At 37.6% G+C, this 19,033-nt stretch overlaps 1 protein-coding gene across 2 annotated transcripts in view; it reads right to left on the bottom strand.

The window, feature by feature from the left end:
- Window positions 1-18,817, bottom strand: part of pik3r2 (phosphoinositide-3-kinase, regulatory subunit 2 (beta)) — a 45,109-nt gene extending 26,292 nt beyond the window's left edge. Inside the window, exons 1-2 of one of the 2 annotated variants that reach the window (XM_048163467.1) lie at window positions 18,504-18,817; window positions 11,950-12,641 (exon numbers count right to left, since the gene is read on the bottom strand). In XM_048163467.1, the coding sequence (XP_048019424.1) occupies window positions 11,950-12,268 (319 nt within the window). In that variant the 5' untranslated portion in view covers window positions 12,269-12,641; window positions 18,504-18,817. Of the gene's footprint in view, window positions 1-11,949; window positions 12,642-13,968; window positions 14,362-18,503 lie in introns of those variants that run through there. The other variant, XM_048163468.1, reaches the window with a different exon arrangement.
- Window positions 18,818-19,033: the final 216 nt, after the last annotated feature.

The raw sequence follows: 19,033 nt of genomic DNA, 5'->3' as shown, positions 1-19,033 counted from the left end.
GTTTCAATTTATTTTAATGTACTAATAAACATAGTTTAGTTTAGTTTGTACATTGTTTGTAGCGCAATTGTGGCCTTATGTATTAAAACAAAGTAGGTTAAATATTTCAAGAAGGTTACCAGTGGGTTTGTTTAGGGTTAGGGGTTGGTTAGGACAATCTATCAATGAAATGTATACAATTAAACAACTATATTGTTCCTGAAAAATAATAATATAAATACAGAATTGATTAGTAAGTGCTATAAAATAGTATAAACTGCAAATACATATATGTATACCAACGGCAGCTTCTAGTATTAAGTGAAGTTACTGTAATCGGAATTTGTGCTCTGCACACCGTGAACACACACCCAGAGCAGTGAGCAGCTATATTTTTGCTGTGGCGCCCAGGGAGCAATTGGGGGTTAGGTGCCTTGCTCAAGGGTACCTCAGTTGTGGGTAATAAGAGTGGAAGAGAGCGCTGTTCATTCACTCCTGCACTTACATTTCCTGCCAGTACTAGGGCTGCACGATTAATCGCATGCTATTCTCACACGCATTTCGTCAGTAAAGCCGGTTCCCTGATTACCGCTAAATCGCCATCACCTGCTTTCAAATGAAGCGGCATTTAATAGACAGAGCCGTAGGTCACTGAAAAGCCACGCAATATCGCGTTCATATCGCAGATGAATCGCCTGCGATAATGAACGCGATATTGCGTGGCTTGTCCGTGAACTACGGCTCCGTCTATTAAAAGGCGCTCCGTTTAAAAACAGGTGATGGCGATTTTGCGGTAATCAGGGAACCGGCTTTACTGACGAAATGCGCGTGAGAATAGCATGCGATTAATCGTGCAGCCCTAGCCAGTACTGAGACTCAAATCCGTGACATTTAGGTTACAAATCTGAATCTCTAACCATTAGGCCACAACTGCCCCCAATTGTATCAACAATTGTATTGATTACTTCTTTACGCCACTAGGTGGTGACTTAAAATGTATGTCATTGAAAAATAATTCATTCAAATTAATTAAACATTTTAAATAGACTGCAGCAAATACTATTTTGTCAGAACCTCTGGTAAATTACATGTCATTTTGTTTAGGTGTCTCTTGTCTGTTCAGAATCGTGAGCTTTATTTGAAACAAAAAATCATGATTCTCATGAATTTATCCATAATGGTACACCACATAACTTTGATTTGAAGGACAAAAGTTTTTTCAAATATTACTCAGCAGGATTTTTTCCCCTAAGAAATAATATAAGATTATGCCAAATGAGTGCCTTAAATAATGTAAAAACCAATTCCTAAGTAAAATGTGTCTTAACACCAGCATTTACTCTGGCACTCTTCTTTCTCATTTTTGAATTGTGGTTTGCAAGATTACAGCCTTCTCTACCTACTGTTGTGACTCAGTGTCCCGAGGCCAATGTTTTAAATTTGACTTTGACTTGCCTGTTACCTTTTTTAAATATAGCGCTAAATGTGCAGTCCTTCGTGGAATACTAAAGCTGCCAAAAGCAGCAACCGTCTAGCAGGGAAGGCTGATATAATGAGAAGGCTATTCTATAAAATCTGGGTATTTTTGCACCTCAGACTTCAGACCCAGTGCTGAACTCAATGCAGGCCACGTCTCCCACTTCTCTTCTGTCTTAGGAGAGTGATGACTGTGGGATGTATAATTGCATATGGTTTTTTATATTGTACTTCCTCCCTTGCTTGATCTATTGGTTAAAAAAAAAAAACCCTTGCATTCATTCAAAAATCTTAAACAAAAGCTAATTAAAATTAAGTAGACACATCAGAATGCATTACAAAATTAAATAGTAAAAAATAATAAAATTGGACAAAGCTACCCTGAAAAAACAAATAAAAAGAAATGTCTTTATCATACAAAAGATTTTTACTGGAGCCCTCCGTTTCCTCCTGTCTTATTCCACCCCTTCTGGAGCGAGCTCTGCCTTGGCCCTTTGCGTGAGTGGAGCACAATAAACGATTTAATCAAAAATCCTGAACAAGCAAAACCCCATTGGCCGTGTGCCAGACCCTCCTTTTCAGGCCCACCACAAAGAGGCCAGAGCTTGGCTGCCTTCGCCTCCTGGCAGTGCAAGGCTAAACCACGTCTGATTATTAATTTTGGAGTTCAGACGAAGTGCCATGTCAGCACATTCCACTTTTCCACTGCACGTTAAACATGGAACTTTGCTCGCTTTTCCCTCTTACGGACACGAAGCCTGCCTCTTCCGCCCTAAATCTTTCCTCATCTTGCACAGTTACCTCAACATGGACATGAATCCATGTCCTATTATATCTTTTCTTTCCAGGGGATGCATTACAGAAACTTCCTAACTTAACTCTTCAAATAAGATTTGAAAAATGTCTATTTCCTAAATGAAATTACCATGGTTACTAAACGGATAGGATGAGATTCAAAGTTAGGATGTTTCTGTAATACAACCCCTGAAGAACAACAAAATTAAGCTTTTTAATTTTCAACTTTAGGCTGAGATTTCTTTGTCAAAGAACATTTACTGCTGGAGACAAATATAAATAGCTGTATTACATAAACTGACAATGATATTTACTGTTAAGCATAATAATCTTTTAGCAAACGTCTTTACTTACAATACCTTTTCTTTAGGTAAAATTACAGCAATGTAATCCCCAGATTCCCCAGATCTATCATGTCTTCTGATGACCATGTTTTTCATTTCTGAATTAAAATTGATTTTGTTTTTGGGGGGAATCTACAAAATGTCCAGGAGACTGTTTAACTAGGCAAAAATGTCAAAGTAATAAAACTTTCCTTGTCTCATAATTTTAATGAAATTCATGAAAAGTAGCTTAGTTTAACGAATAGCTCTGAAACCCTGTTGTAACTTTGAGGGATGGTAGTACTCACACCTCCTACGATGTCACCAATCGGCCTGACAGGGGCGCTACAGTGGAGAAAAGTACGAAATCGTTTTACTAATAAACAAACTTAACTATAGCTGCAAACTCACTGGCACAAATGGTCAAACACGCAGCAGGGGTTTTTGTGCAAAATACAGCTTTTAGGAAAAACAGCTGTGGCCCTGAAGTCATTGTTGGTTTTTGGAGAGAGAACCAACTAATCATTACCCAATTATAGTCGTCTTGGTAGTCTGCATTCTGGCTGGCCTGCAACTGAACGTGCCCTGGGAAAAAACAACTGCAACAACTAATGCTATGATTACAGCAACAGCTTGCTTTATTCGGCTGTCACTTCCTAAAGGCTGCACTGACGAGGCAAAAAAGATGCATTGCACTAATCATAGCTTAAGGTCTTCACTTAAAATTAAAAATGCATATTTCACCAAACTTATTTAATTGTGCTCAGTCAATCTATCAAGTCGAAGTGAAAAATCTGTGTTGGCAGAACAAGTCCTACATCCAAAAAACTGTATACACTTGCGTAAAATGCGCTTGAGGAAAACTGTTGGTATGGAGAATTCAAATGCAGAAGTGCGGGAGAGCGAGTGGAGGGAACCAGTTGGTGCTGAAGACTGAAACGAACATCCCAAAAGAATACAGATTCATCGTCACAAGTTTCAAGATGTTATGGTGAGTATTGAGCACTGAAATTATTCTACAAAGTTTTGCTTTAGGATCCGGTATAAAATGTAAAAGGCATTTTGTAGAATCACAAGTTCATGCATTCATTGGTTATATGTTTGTTTTTTCCCGGTTACCACATAATTATCTGATGGAAGCCAATAGTTTTAATTTCCTCATGTCATATTTGTCTAAAATACTGTTTGATCGACTTCTGGAGATGTAATTTATGTGATATGTGCGCCAAAAGACTGCTGTTAGATTGCAGTTCGTGTCGGCCTCTTTCGGGGCTTATTGCCTTTTAATAGCAAGCATGTCAAGCTTGTGATTTTCTTATTTATCCATTCATTTTTTATCGCTTGTGTCAGTAAATTTAAGCAGTCCTGAAAAGCTGAATATTTTAGATTATATTTTATATATATATATATATATATATATATATATATATATATATATATATATATATATATATATATATATATATATATATATATATATATATATATATATATATATATATATATATATATATATATATATATATATATACACACACACATAAAAAGATAAAGCAAAATCTACATCGACTGACACAAGTCTCAACCTCATTATATAGAAGTTCTGTTCTGTCACATGCCAGATGTGATGCAGGGGATCTTTGTCATTAATGTTAGTTTTTATTTTTATTTGCAAAGTTTTCTCCACCACATCAAGACGCATCGCAAATGTATTCAGTGTTTTTCCTTATTTAAAATAAGGTATTTTTTTACCAAAAATCCTGTGTTGGTATTGATTTGTTAATAAACTGATTGTTTTCTGGGTTCTATATTTTGCTTAATGTATTTATGTTTTTCATACATTTTTTCTTTTGGGACAGTGAGAAATAAAATTGCTACTACAATTTTAATTATTTAATTGGACCAGCAACACGGTTTGGTAAGCTAAATTTTTCCATTGGCTCAACATATTATTTTTGATTGAGCCCATGTTAACAGACAATTGCCACAATTGATAAAATTCAATTCACAGAAATTCAATTAGGCCATCTAAAAAATTTAGATGTGACCTGTCTAGAAATGAGTTGGAGAGGTCTGACATTTTTTTACAGTGTTGGTAGGCCAAACCGCTCAACTAGTTTGTGTGCGTGGTTTGTTTTTTTGCTTGACTTGTGCTCTGATGTGTTCATTAACTTAGATTCGGCCATGCTCTACTAATGGAAAATGATGTCTTTGTACTCTGTGAATATGATTATGTAAGACAACTTTCACCCGCATTGCTTTGTACTGTTCAGTAATCTGGGCACCTCATTCATAGCTAACCGAAGGCCTAGCCCATTTCCTTTCAGTGGAGCTCTAAACCTCTCGACATGTTTTAATCTTAATGCAGTGCAAACGGTATTAAGAAACACAACACACAAAAGCTGCAACTACAAGAGAATCTTAATGCTCAGTTTCTTTTTGTTGAGCATAATCGGCTTCAGGCCTGACAGGATTTCTGCACAGACAGAGTGCAACAGAAAAGGAGGAAAGGGGATTTTTTTTTTTTTTTTTTTTTTTATGTTTTTGAAAGAACCACCTAAGCATCTTAGATTAATGCACTTAAAGTTAATCTTTGAAACATGAATATTAAATGTAATATTTAGCAAATCCCATAATATCTACTTTTCATACTGCACATTATAATGTTGTAATTAGGGGTGTAACGATAGTCTCACGATACGATATATCTCGATACGGAGTTCAAGTACGTTCTTTTTGAACAAAATGAAACTGAAATTCAAACAAGATTTATTTAAAAAAACATTAACAAATTTCATAATTGTCCTTGTTGTACACACGATCACATTTCAATTAAATAAATAAATATAAAATTTTAATAAAAACCTTCTGTATTCAAATTCAGTTGAATAGGGCTGTCTGTCACTAAAATTTTTTTTTAAAATTTAACTGACTTAGAATTATGAATAGGTTCACATTCGCGTCTAAAAACGCGTGGAAGGCGCGGCCGCAGCTTCTCCTTTTTTCCAAAGCGCTTGCGCTCCCGTGGCGTCGGTCGTTGCAGACCTTGAACTGCTCTCCAAGAACAGAAAGGAGTTTCTGCAAAGGAAAGATTTCTAGCCCTTGCATTAGTTTTACTACGTGATTTTTGGAGATAAGATTAAAACCACCATTACAGCTATTCAGCTTTCGGCTGAGCTTTTATGTTTTTACGGAAAGGAAGCTGATCGGTTGATTCTTGTCACCACCTGCGGTGCGCTTGCGGCCTGAGAAGTTGAGAATTATGCGCGTCGCGACCGCGTTGCATTATGAGCGCGCCTGCCGCGCGCTCATTTGAAAATTAGATTGCACGCGCAAAAGACGCAAATGAACGGCGCCACACTTAAAGCAAAGCATCGCAAGCGTCTTTTGCTTTCTTGAGCACAGCTGTTGCTGTGCACTGCGGTGAAAGAAAGCCACGACTTTTTCACGCGACCATGCAAGAACTGACATGAACGTTTACCTGCTTGCAAGATTCAATGTGTGCCCGAAACACTTACTAATAGAGATTTAGACACACCATCTACGATAAATCGTTACACCCCTAATACTTATAGTAATTTAAAAATGTGGTAGCATTGGATGGACAGGAAGGATATCTGGGAGTTGGAAGGGGTGTGTCGCGATTCTGCCTTCAAATCGCGATCAGGTTCGTACCTGCGTATCGCGATTTCGATTTCATATCGCATATCGTTACAGCCCTAGTTGTAATGCCTAAATTTACTTGTAGAATTTAAACTACTGATGATTGATTTTTAGTTTTTATTTTATTCCAACAAAATAGTATAGAATTTTAATATCGCCTTTTTTGGTTGCGAAAATATCAGCAATTATTAAACCTCAGATCTTTCTGGAATTTTGTCCATCGCAATAAATTGCATAATGTGCTGATAAAGCCTGCTGTACAGTCCAAGTAACAATATGCCTAGCATTTGAACACAAGCCAAAGCACCATGGGAAAGATTCTTTAATACAGGCTCAGATCGGAGGCCTTAACTAGCCCTCTACTAATTCTGTGAAAGAAAGTTCAGGGTAAGGAGCCGGGGGAAAATTCAAGGGGCCTTCTCTTTCTGAGAATTGTAGTGAGTGGATAGTTTATAGCTGCCTGGAGACAGTATCAGAAGAGTCTGTGAAACAGGGGAGGAGGAACAGGCGGAGACTGTAGAAATGCCAAGCCATGGTTCACTTCAACAAGCAGTAAAACTGAGGCCAGGAAAAGAAAAGAGAAAAAGAAAAAGGGAAAAAAAAAAAAAAAAAAAAAAAAGAGAGGGAGAACTTCTGCCACAGGCAGCGAAACAACCAAGTTTGACTTTGTGCAATGTTTCTGTGAGGACAGAGTTGGTGGATTTCAATTAAATCACATGAAATCTCTCTCACACTGAATAAGATGCCCTTAGACATGGGAAAACACCACATAATTATTTTCACATTTTCTGTACAGATGCTTTCTGCCATATTAAAGGGACAGTTTACCCAGAAATGAAAATTTGCTGTTATTTACTCACCTCAGGCCATCCAAGATGTGTCTTTTTTTCTTCAGTAGAACAGTAAAGAAGATTTTTTAGCTGAAACCGTGGTCCTTGGTGATTCATTTAATGCAATTCAATGGCTACCGTCACTTTCAGAATCAAAAAAACATATACAAGCAAAACAAAATTAATACCCATGGCTCCTGACGATACATTGAGGTCTTATGAAGCGAAACGATTGGTCTGTGCAAGAAACTGAACATTATTTACTAGGGCTGCCCCCTACATCAACTAAATATTATTCGACTACAAGCTTAGTCGACCAAAATTTTATTAGTCAGTTAGTCGCATAAAAAAAAAGAAAAAAAAAAAAAAAACTTGTCCATGAGGGACAGATCCTTAACGGCAGGTTCTTGTGGTAATTACAGTATGTTTGTATATGAAATCCAAACATTTGCCTATCATAGTAGCAACTTTACTTGGCTGCTCGCTCTATCGTTAATCTACGTAGATAAATGTGCACTATTATTAGGCGCATATCCAAGTGTTTGTGCGGAAAGTGGAAGCTAAAGTATAGCATGCTTACAGCATGACATGACGGAGGCGCCGGCGTGATCACTTGCATTTTTTCCTGATAACAGTGGAAACAACTTTAACTCTGCCATTTTAGGTCATGCAGATAAGAGTACATCATTCGAAATTGTAAAACTTTTGTGTAAAATCACAATAACAAGAAAATGTTGTGCCTTTGTAAAATAAAGAAAACAAATAGGATGCATTTTCTGCTGTCTCGGTCTCACTCACAATCCCTTATAGGCTAAATACATCAATAGAAAGCTTGGAGTGTGTACTTTTAAATGAACCAATTCAAATCGAAAAGAAATACTCTCTGCTAAAGTAATCTGTATAAAAGGTTAATTTCTCTCTAATGGCACATCCACTATACTGCGGAGAAGGTGAGCCAGTGGCGTCATCAGAAAACACTAGTTTATTAATAAATATTTTCCGACACCTTCATAATCATTACTTTTGCCGGTGCTTTGCGGCACGCTTTACGCGTGTGCTTGAGTGCGGAATAAGGCTATATTATGCCTATATATATTAAAGGCTCATAATGATTTAGAACTGTACTCCGTATATATTTACGCGCATTGTCCTCCCTCTCTGTTGAAAACAAACACAGCATCAGCTCACGTGCAAGTTTGCTCCCACGCATACGTCATTATGCAACAGGAAGCTCACACTCCAGACTGCCATGAACACGCTCAGGACAGTTTGCCAAGGCTGTGGATGACAGGTAAAAATGTTGTAAAAAAAATGTAAATAATAAAATAATAATAGTAGTAATAATAAATTCACCAAGGACTACAGTTTCTGCTAAAAATCATCTTTACTGTTCTACTGAAGAAAAAAAAAGACAATTACATCTTGGATGGCCTGGGTGAACTATCCCTTTATCATGTTAGCAAGCACATACAGCATTCTGTCAATCACTCCAGCTGGAAAAAACTGATACAAATCAAGTAGTAGATCCAAGCCTTGAGCTGTAGGTATAAATGGTCAGTCAATGTGTCTGGATCTAGATATACAAGTGTCTTTGAAGCACAGCAGGTCAAGATCTGATTATAAGTAGGGCTGGGTTGACAATACTGATTAATCAATTTTAATCAATCTTCATTTTGATGAACATATTGATTCTAAAATCCCAAGAACAAATCTTTTACTCTACGCTGTTTTCAGTTGATGTGTGAACAAAACTTTACCAAGCATTATTTGTAACACTTCACATCTTATAAATAGTAGTATATAACATTGTTCATTATGCTAATTCAATCTAATATCCAACCTGCATAAAATAATTTAACCATTAATCATGATTTCTGTGGAAGATTTCAACATTCATGTTGATACAATGTTGGTATCAATTCGCTAGTGAGACAGCTTTCGTTCATAACATTTTGGCTATAAGGATTTACACAATATAAAAATATAAATAGAAAATAGAAAAATAGTTATATTATGCAAGTAGTTAAACTAAAATGAAGATTTATTGAAAATAAAACCCCCCAAAATAAATGTAATATTTTATAAATAAGCTTAATATTCATTACATAAAAATACATAGATCATAGATTATTGTTTCTCAAAAAATGAATGATTAATAAAACCTTTAAAAGCACATCTTATTAACTTGATATTTTGTTTGTTTTTATTGCCATACCAGCATCAATGGCTATTTCCATGGCATGATCAACAAATAGTGGTAAAATACAGTAGTAAAAATCAACAACTGACAAACAACTCACATCATTATAACAAACATAAGATTTTTCATTTTTAATATTTGATGCATTTTTTTAGGATCATTCCTGGTGAAACTTTTCAAAACATCCAAAAATGTCAAAATAGTGGACTTAAAAATGTAATTAGCTTTATTAATCTGACATACCATGTTTTAGTTTCTTAATAGAGCATTATTTGTATATTCCTCTTTGTTTAATGCTACATTTTCATGCAAATCCATTTTAAGCAGCAGGCAAATGTTTCAGGCATAAATTCTCTTCTTCTACATAAAAAGAAAAACAACCAAATATGTAAGTTAGTCGATTTAAAGCTGCAGTCCGTAAGTTTTGCCTCTTTGTCACCATCTCTATTTGAAACCTGCAACTGCAGTTATTTGCGGAATTATCTTTAAGCGGTTTGTGCATTGGCCCGGCTCCTCGGCGTGGATGAATCTAATGTTTTCTGTCAGTCACCATACCGGTGTGGATACTGTACTTTGGAATCACAGATTCTACGTCTTGGAAATATGAACAAAATAAGAATTTTCACAGGAAAATGTCATCTGAACAAGTAAAATGTCTGCCACCTTTGTTCTGACCAACTGAGAAAAAAAGCATTAGGCCTACAATAAATCACGTTGTCAGTGGTGATTAAATCTAATGATCGCTTAGCTCAGATCATGTCAAACCGTGCAAATTATTATTGTTATAATAATAGTCTTTTGCTTTTTGACTAGGGGTTAATCTCCAGTTGTCACTGATGATTGTCATTTGGAACTTTCTGAATTACAATCCACCATTAAATAAGTTTAATTATTCCAGCTGCTGTGACTGTGAGAGAAGACTATAAATGATCCGCTACCAGCAGCATCCTCACATGCTATATAGCCTACTAGCTAGGACTCCTTTCTGTTTACAGACATGACATAATGCCGCAAAGACGAATGGCTGCATGCTCAAATTTCCAGTGGAAACCCACCAGTACCGATTTTATTATAAAACATTATTACAAGCTTACCGTTGTGAATCGGACTAAGGTAAGGAGATAGTTTTGAACACTGGCTGGTTATGTACTTGCTCAAAAATTGATTTTGGATCATTTTTAACCAAAAAAGTTACAGACTGCAGCTTTAAGCTAGTAGCAACTTACTGTTTTCAGCAAGGAGGCTCTAAAGCAACACTAGTAGAATACCCAAAAGTTTTAACCAATGAATTTCTATAACCTGTCAAGTTGTTTAAAATTGTTTTACAGATTTCTAGCTAATAATAATAATAATAATAATAATAATAATAATAATAACAACATGGAATCTGCGCCTGCAGAACTCCACAGAAAGTTCTGCAGAGTTCCACAGAATGGAAATGCCCATCATTCACAATTCTACACATTCCTCTTACATTTTTAAATACTCAGAATTTTAAACCCAGAATTCCTCAGATTTGCTTTCAAAACGTGAGAAGGTCTGGATAATACTCAGAAGAAGCAGCTAAAATGGTGCATATCTGGTCCTGACGTCTTGTAATCCAACACTTCGAATAACACTTCTCATACTTTCTCTTTTTAATCAGTGAGCATCACAGATTAAATATGACAACTTCTTTTTAGTGTGCACTGAAGACTTTTAACAGCCCAAAAAAGGGACACAAAGGAGACATTGAAGCAAAAATCACCTGATGGAGTGGGAATGTGCAGATGAAGCTGAAAGCCCTACCTGATACATATAGCTCTCCAGATTGGCCTGGTGAACTGCCAGGCCTCCAAACATACTATAATTTACTGCTTCCTGAGGGCATAAAGGGAGGAGGAGAGAGGGCTCGGGGAAAGTGCTAGAGAAATATAGGAGCAAAGACAGTTTGTGCAAACAGACACTAGAATTTTCTGTATTAATCACTGTTTATTGCCAATGTGTGACCAGCTTGTAACGAAACTTACAAAATAAGACCTTCCCTAACTTCCTAAGTTATCTATGAAAGCCTGTAGACTGATATTTAAGTGAAGGTCTTGAGACGTTTTTGCCGGGAAACTCAAAAGAATGCGACATTTACGCACGCTCCCTAAAGCCTCTCTTCCGTTCATGACACATGAAATGAATGCTTATACAATGTTCAGGTCAGGATAATGGCGAAAGAGCCATTCCGTAGTACGTACTGTAATGTCAATGTGTTAAGCAAATTAAATTCAAACTATAGTCTCACATAGCCAGATCTATATATACTATAGTCTCAAATATAATTTATAATCAACTCTCATAAGTGTAATCTTAATTACCTCATCTGTCGACATAATTGCCACCGGTGTCGCTAACAACAAGGGTTTTTGAAATCTACATACAGCCCTTTAAAGAGGTAGATGATCGTGCTAGATGACAAAAAAAGAGCAAATTCTCTGATGATTCAATGCCCGACTAATTTCCTTGTATAAGAAGCCTGCTGTCCAAAGCAAAATCCCCATTTTCCTTCAATAAAAAGGGGGAAAAACCCCGCAAATGAGATCTGAGGTTTGACTTAAGCAGTCAGTTCCCAAAACAAAACAGGTTTTAACAGGTCTTTAGCACACATTAAGCAGGTTAGTCATTGGTCAACATTTAAAAAAGCAGCCAGTCTTACCCTGCAAGGTTGGCTCAGGTCTGGGAACAGCAGGAAGCGGTCTCTGAGAACGAGGCTGGCAGGACGGCATTGACATTTTCACAGGTCCCACATACTGCACGTACGTCCCTGGAAAGTCTCCCCTCTGTTTGGTTCGCTCGTTAAACCCTAAGATCCAGCCGATGCATTCGGGGTGCTGCTCATCTCCCTCTTTGAAGCCCAGTGATAGCAGAGACGCTTTGTCGACCGTCAGGATATCACCGGGCTCAAGGTCAATGTCATCCTCCCAGTCCTTACAGTAGGCATACATAGATCTGTACTGGAAGCCATCGGCAGCCATTTTCAGAGTATGAAACGACAATCACCCCTGGCAGAAGAGTGTCGGACTGAGGATGAAACTTTGCGAGGGTGCGAATGATATCGTACCGTGGGCCGTTTCGTTGAAAGCTAAGCACTACTGACCGGAGCTCATAAGCGGGCATGCGCGGTAGGAACGGCTTAAACCTGGCCGGTGTTGGCCGAACAGGCCACTTTCCTCAACTTGAACCCACGGTTCAACCAAATGATGGAACAGAGGGAATGCAGCATGCTCATTCAGGCGCTGGAAAAGAAATAAAGAAAGAAGTTCTTTCGCCAAATCAGCTGGTGTCGTCTTATAGCAGGTTGCTCAACATTCCCTCTCAAGATATGATCCTCCCAGTGTAACTTGATGACTGCAAGAAAAAAGACAAGTATATTAAGAACAAAATACTCACACAGAGGCTTTCTAAGAGAAAAATAGCAAAACACAACTTAATTGGTGCGTTAACATGCACAGTTATAAACGAGCTACTGCAGGCTAGCTGCATAGCCCAGCTACAGCCTTCATCTCAGTCCAAGTATACAGTAGTGGCCAAAAATGATGTCCGGCCTAGGAAAATGTACATCTTCACCCTTTATTCAAATATTATTAACAATTTGTTAAAGATTTATGCACATTGCATAGTTGTGCTTGGGGTCAAATGTTATATTTTTAAATTATGCAATGAAACATGGCAAATTGTGTGGGCATAATTTTTGGCCAGGCTTTCACAAAAAAAAAAAATATATATATATATAAACATGCAAAAACAAGAGAACCAACTAAATATTAATAACAGATTATGTTGTATGTATGCGTTTTTTCTGTGAGCTTTTTGTTTTTCTTTCTATGCATTTTAGAAATATCTAAAATATTTTACTGCATAGTAAAACTGTAATTTTCAGCCAAATAATTTTGTCAAATACCTTAACCAAGTTAAGCATTTTTGTTCTTCCATCATATTTAAAATATTTAAAAAATTAGAATATTTTCCTCATATTTGGATGATTTAATCAAAATGGTAGGGTCATTAGGAATAAATATCCTCTCCGGACATCACTTTTGACAGAATGCGTAATGAACTAGTTGGACTAAGGCGTTTACATTTTGTTGTAACAATTGACTGAAATCAAACAGTATAAAACCATGTTGCACCTCATACATTCATCATACGATGGACACAGTAAGCCATTCTGTAAGATCAGGTGAATTTTTCAACACCATAATCCAAAAGCAAACTAAACCGAAAAACAAGCAACTCTACTTACCTTGAAAAAAAAAAAAAAATGAAAGCTAGAAATATCAGCACCCTTAATTTCACAGCACATCATGTAACCAAATATTTTAATTTCAGCACATTATCAAAAAGATAAGTGTCTAAAATTCGTCACGTTGAGGGGTGGTGTTTGTGGAAATAGAGTGGCGTAACTCAAGTTTCAAATTCATCCGATATGAAATCCATACTTGTCTAAGAATCGAAGTACATACATGATTTTGTTTAAGCTTTGTTGTAATATGCATCACTTATTTAACGGAACAGCAAAACGTATCATTTTTTCATGCGCATGCGCACCTTTGAACCAGGGGCTTATGCTCATATACCAAGAAAGAGGCACATTAAAGGTTTGCCGAACCTGTGGAAGGATGCAATCGAAAAAACAATGTCAAAGTGTTCGCAGGCATCACAGGGCAACACTCACCCCGCTTTGACCAGGCGCACTAAGGTCTCAGTCCGACATCCTCTGTGTAGAGAAGAGAGGTGCAAGCGCAGACACGTGGCACTGACATACCCAACCACAGCCCGCAATCCTCACACCACCGAAACACCCCCTCCGAAAACACGTCATCCCCCTTTCCGCCTTTTCATCATTATAACTAAAGTACTTTGTGTAATGCTACTGCTGCTGTAGGACAGAATTCATTCAGGAAAAGAGAAAAAGTCCATTCTGAGTCTGAGTTCTGAAACTAAAAGTCCTGCTGAGAGAAATCTTCATCTTTACAGTCAAGCACTCGGCTTAAAATGCAAGACGGCTGACTGATTCGTACGCATCCTTTCCTCGCCTGTATTCAGACAGAGAAGAGCAGTTTGCAAAACACTGTGACCAAGGCAGGGCACAAAATAATTAATGAATTGAGCCAGGAAACTCACTGTTGCTACAGAAGGGAAAAGGTAATCCTGGATTCCTATTGGGCAGCATATGGCCATGTGCTCAAGAATCACCAGAGAAGCTGGGGCAAATCAAGCAAACGTTCTAATATTAGAAAATGTATCTAGGCAGTGATCAAACCCAAAAACCCTTAAACTATGCTGCTTTTCTGCAGTGGATAACTTTTTTTATCATTAATAGCAATATGTTTAAGCCTGTAAGACAAGCTTGTGAGTAATTTGAATGAGAGACAAGCAATGCAAAATCAACAACAACAAAAAAAAAAAAGTTGAATGAGGGTTGTCTAATCAGGACTATGAAAGTTATTAGGATCTTTTAAAACACAAGGAAAACGCAGAGGACTGGATTCTGTTTGGATTTCAAATGAGAAAACAGGATCAGGATTCTCTATCGTGCTATGCATGTCTTCAGCCTCAGGCTACCGAGGTAGGAGTTTAATCTATCCATGGGACGTGTGTGAGATATAGAAATTAGGACAGTCAGAGTATTTTGCAAATGTATGTCTTGAAGGATTGCCTGGGTATGGAAAGCTTATGCAATACTTTTTTTCCTTTCGTTTTATTGGCCGAAGTACCTTGACTAATGCCCATGAGTCTGGTGACAGAGAGTGTTCCCCAAACAATATGTCCTTTTAAAGCTTGGAGTGAACAGGACCGAAAGAACGGCATGCAGAACATACCCTCTGGATATTTAACATGCAATGGGTCAAATAAGGACAATGCTGCTAATTAAAGTTGAAGCGTGTCTTTATTTTACAATACTTCCTCAAGTTAATGTACAGTCAACTCTGTAAAAGTGTAAACACTGTGGTGCTTTCAAACATTGCTCCGTTTGTGTGAGCAACCGGACTAGCCCGACGCAGTAACATTGGCTCAACCAGTGGTGTAAGTTTACACACTCGTCTCATTAATGGCGGATTGCTACCTCACATTTCTTATTGTTAAATTGACATTAACTATTAACATGTTTGCACCTATAATTTTAAGGATATATACAAGTTATTTAGCAGAGTAACCTTAAATCGTGGTGAAACAAAAGTAGCGACAAATCTTTCCTTCATAATGTGACCTATTATTTAACGGATTATTGAAAAAGGAAAAAAATGTAGGGCTGGGCTTGGTTCCATCTATGTGGGCGTTGCACTCAAAAATGAATGCGAGCTAAAGCCCCGTTCACACCGCCAGCGACACGCAGCGACAGGATCCCATTCATTTCAATGGAGCGCTGGCGACTTCCGGTGACACGAGCGACAGTGACCGTTGGCGACAGAATGTAGGCGTGTCAAGTGACGGGAGACAAGCGACAAAAGTTCAGATATTTCAATTTTATGCAAATCAGGTGCAAATTTCGCGATAGGAGTGAAGGCTCTGTGGAGCTCACGTCACCGTCTCGAGTGCAGTCAAGACAGACAGGAATAGTTCCGGAGCGATTTGACTGTTTTATATGATTTGGCTGTACATACATGGATATAGTAAAACAATGCGTGGAAAAGAAACTGTCGGCAGTCTTGGGAGTTTGATTCGATCATACATTGATAGTTTGTGTTGTTAATTATATGATGCTGTGAGCAGTTTAGCACTGCTGCAGTTCATATTACAGTTTCCCCTGCATTGTGTTGATTATTAGGGACAAGAAAATTGATTATTTGTCAAATTCAAATGACGTTTTAGTATTTTTTGACAGTATGAGTGAGTTTAATTAGTTGATAGACCGATCGTTAATCTAGGTAATGATTTAATGCACTAAACTCTGCAGTCATTAAATTATTTTAGTCATCAAATTATTTTAAACCTAATTCCTAGTCAAATTAGAATGATTTCTTAGTTTTATTTCTCATTTGTGATTGCATTTTCTATAGATATGATCAGACATGCAGTCTACCAATGATATTAGAGCGACAGCACTAGGAACGGCCACAAGCGACTTCACAGTACAGAGACTAGCGACATGCAGTGAAAAAGTTGCTGGCGGTGTGAACGGGGCTTTACTGTCATTTGAGACCGGACAGAATTTATGCAGACTAAATAAGTAGAGAAGTCTGTTATTTTCACCAAGAGATCAAGTTGTGACTTTCTGATTAAACATTAACCCCTTAGCGTTCCACTGTGACACCCAAATACCATTCAAAAAGAGATCTTAAGAATGCTAAAGGGTTAAAAAAAAAAATTAAAAATGCAATATTTACATGGATGAATCATTCACAATAAAGGTGTAGTCACATTAGCGAAATTTAGGCGAAATTTTGCAGGCAAAAACGGGTCCATTGTCCATTATCAATAGTGTAGCAATGCATGAAGCGTCACTTACTCACTTGCTACCTATGCAACTTTATATTGGTAACGCAGCGAATTTGCGTGTTCAAATGTTTACAAACGTGAATCTGATTTAAAGCTGAAGTCCACGATTTTTGGCCCTCTAGCGGTTAATAAACAGAACTGCACGTGTCTTGTGGAAGAACATTGTAGCCGGAGCTATTCTCTGTGTATGTCTCAGACTGTAAAAAATGGTATGTCTATGGCGAGTCACGCAGTTACTGTGATACTCTGCGGCGGGTCCTACCAGTCCGGTTCTGAAATAGTCCGAATATAAACACTTATTATAAGTGTACCATAATGATTCAGGGTAAGACAAAAACACGGTTTGGAAAATGGATTCATGTTGTACATTTTCATTATATAATTTTTGTAAATTTTGAACACAAAAAAATTTACGGATAGCAGCTTTAAAAACTGCATTTTGCCACAGAATTTCACCAAATTAAGGTAAACGTGAGCTCACTTTAGATCTATAACACACATTTACAAAAAAGATAGGGTGAATTTTAATTTCATGCTGACTTTAAACAAAAATTTACCAGTTGGTTTAGTATAAAAAAAAAAGGCACACTGTACGATTTATAATAGGCTAATAGTCCTTTACGACTGTTGCTTGTCAGACTGTACGAACATTATGATATGATCCCAGCTGTAAGCCGTGACACAAAGTAGGATCTCAGTTGTCGTCTTACATCATCAATCCATGATACATTCAGTGACTGTGAGCTGCATTAAAATGGTGGCTAGCAAAGAAAATTAACACTAGATCATGTCTTAATAAAATTAAAAATTTAAAGATGTAAAAATAAAAATGATGACGTGTGTGGAGCAAGATGTGGTTTGTTGTTGTCGCACTAATTGCGTCATCAGGTACTGTGCTCTTATTGGTTTGTGATTTTTCGTAAGAGAAGCCACACTAAAGGACCGTAACCCAAAACTTATCTTTAAATTTGATTACAATGGTCATTAATCGGCTGCCAGCGAAAATGTCAAACTAGCGATTAAAGACTACAGATTTTAGCATATGAATATTTAGTATTCGCAAAATGTGTCTCAGTGGCCAAAATCGTATATTGTTACGCGACGCACAGACTCAAAGCTAGAACGGAACGGAGCAGCAGAGCTTTACTCCTCCGGCTCCGGCTCAAGCTCCACTCCGGGTTTTCATTTCTCCCTCTTGGCACAATCCTGAGAGAAACTCGAAAAATCCCCGTGGTGTTGTTATACAAAAAATAAAAACAAACTAACAAATAGCTAGAACTAACTGCGGTATAATGTGGAATAGAGGCGTCGAATATAAGCAGTGTCTATAAAAAAAGGACGTTCTAAATTCAGAACCGTCTAAATTTGATATAAAAGTTCAGTTTGTGGCATAAATACTTAAGAAACTGCTCGAGCACTATGAAGGCTCAGTCATTGTCACGCGCTGAAGCTCTTGCAGGCTGTTAATGTTAACTGTGTATCTGCTGCATTGATCAGACAAGGCGAACATGCTTGTGCATCATGCAAACGCATATCCGTTTGCACATTTCTGTCGCCCTCTAAATCCGAGATTTTTGCAAACGGCTTTTCCGAAAATTTGCAAAGAAATAAACCGTTGGCTTATAGTTAGAAGCAGACAAGTCCACATATTATGATGTAGCAGCACACTTCGTGTCTTTTCCACCATTTCCCCACATTTGGAGACCTCTAGTTAGCCATCCAGTTAAGTAGACTACAGTAAAGCAATGTGCAAAACTTGGGAAAACTTACCCGTGGCAAGTCGCTGCAAAGGCTTTGACGGTTTTCTTTCGCGCGTGCGAATTATATGTGCGATCTTAACACTCGGCTGGACTTACTTTTTAACTTCCATCCAATCCCTCAGCAGAGTACAGGATTGATATCGTTTTCCTTCTCATAACGCACGAATCTTTTCAACTTGCCGAACTGCCATTTTCCAGCACAGCACGAAGCGGGCAGGACTGCGTGAGAACTAATGAAAGCCTCACGGAAAATAGCGGAATTAGCCGAAAACGTCCGAAAGAGTAAATCTCGGTTAACACATCAGCGTTCCTCATTCCTGCGCTCCCTATTGCGCCATCCTGCTGTGGTAAGGCAAAGTAATGTAAAAACTCGTTCATAAAAAATGTAGATCTACCAGTAATAAAAAAAAAGTTACCATCTCAAATTACGCTATTCTGCGAAATAGATTTTGTTATCGTTTAGTAGAGTGATGAGACATTTTTAAATTTCAAAAGCAGCAGGTCAATGGCATAAAAACACTTCTGATATATGTAACTGAG

The sequence above is a fragment of the Megalobrama amblycephala genome, linkage group LG17, assembly GCF_018812025.1.
Source record: "Megalobrama amblycephala isolate DHTTF-2021 linkage group LG17, ASM1881202v1, whole genome shotgun sequence".
Taxonomy (NCBI): Eukaryota; Metazoa; Chordata; class Actinopteri; order Cypriniformes; family Xenocyprididae; genus Megalobrama; species Megalobrama amblycephala.
Note: the sequence above shows the minus strand (reverse complement) of the source record. Positions and strands in the feature narration are given on the sequence as shown.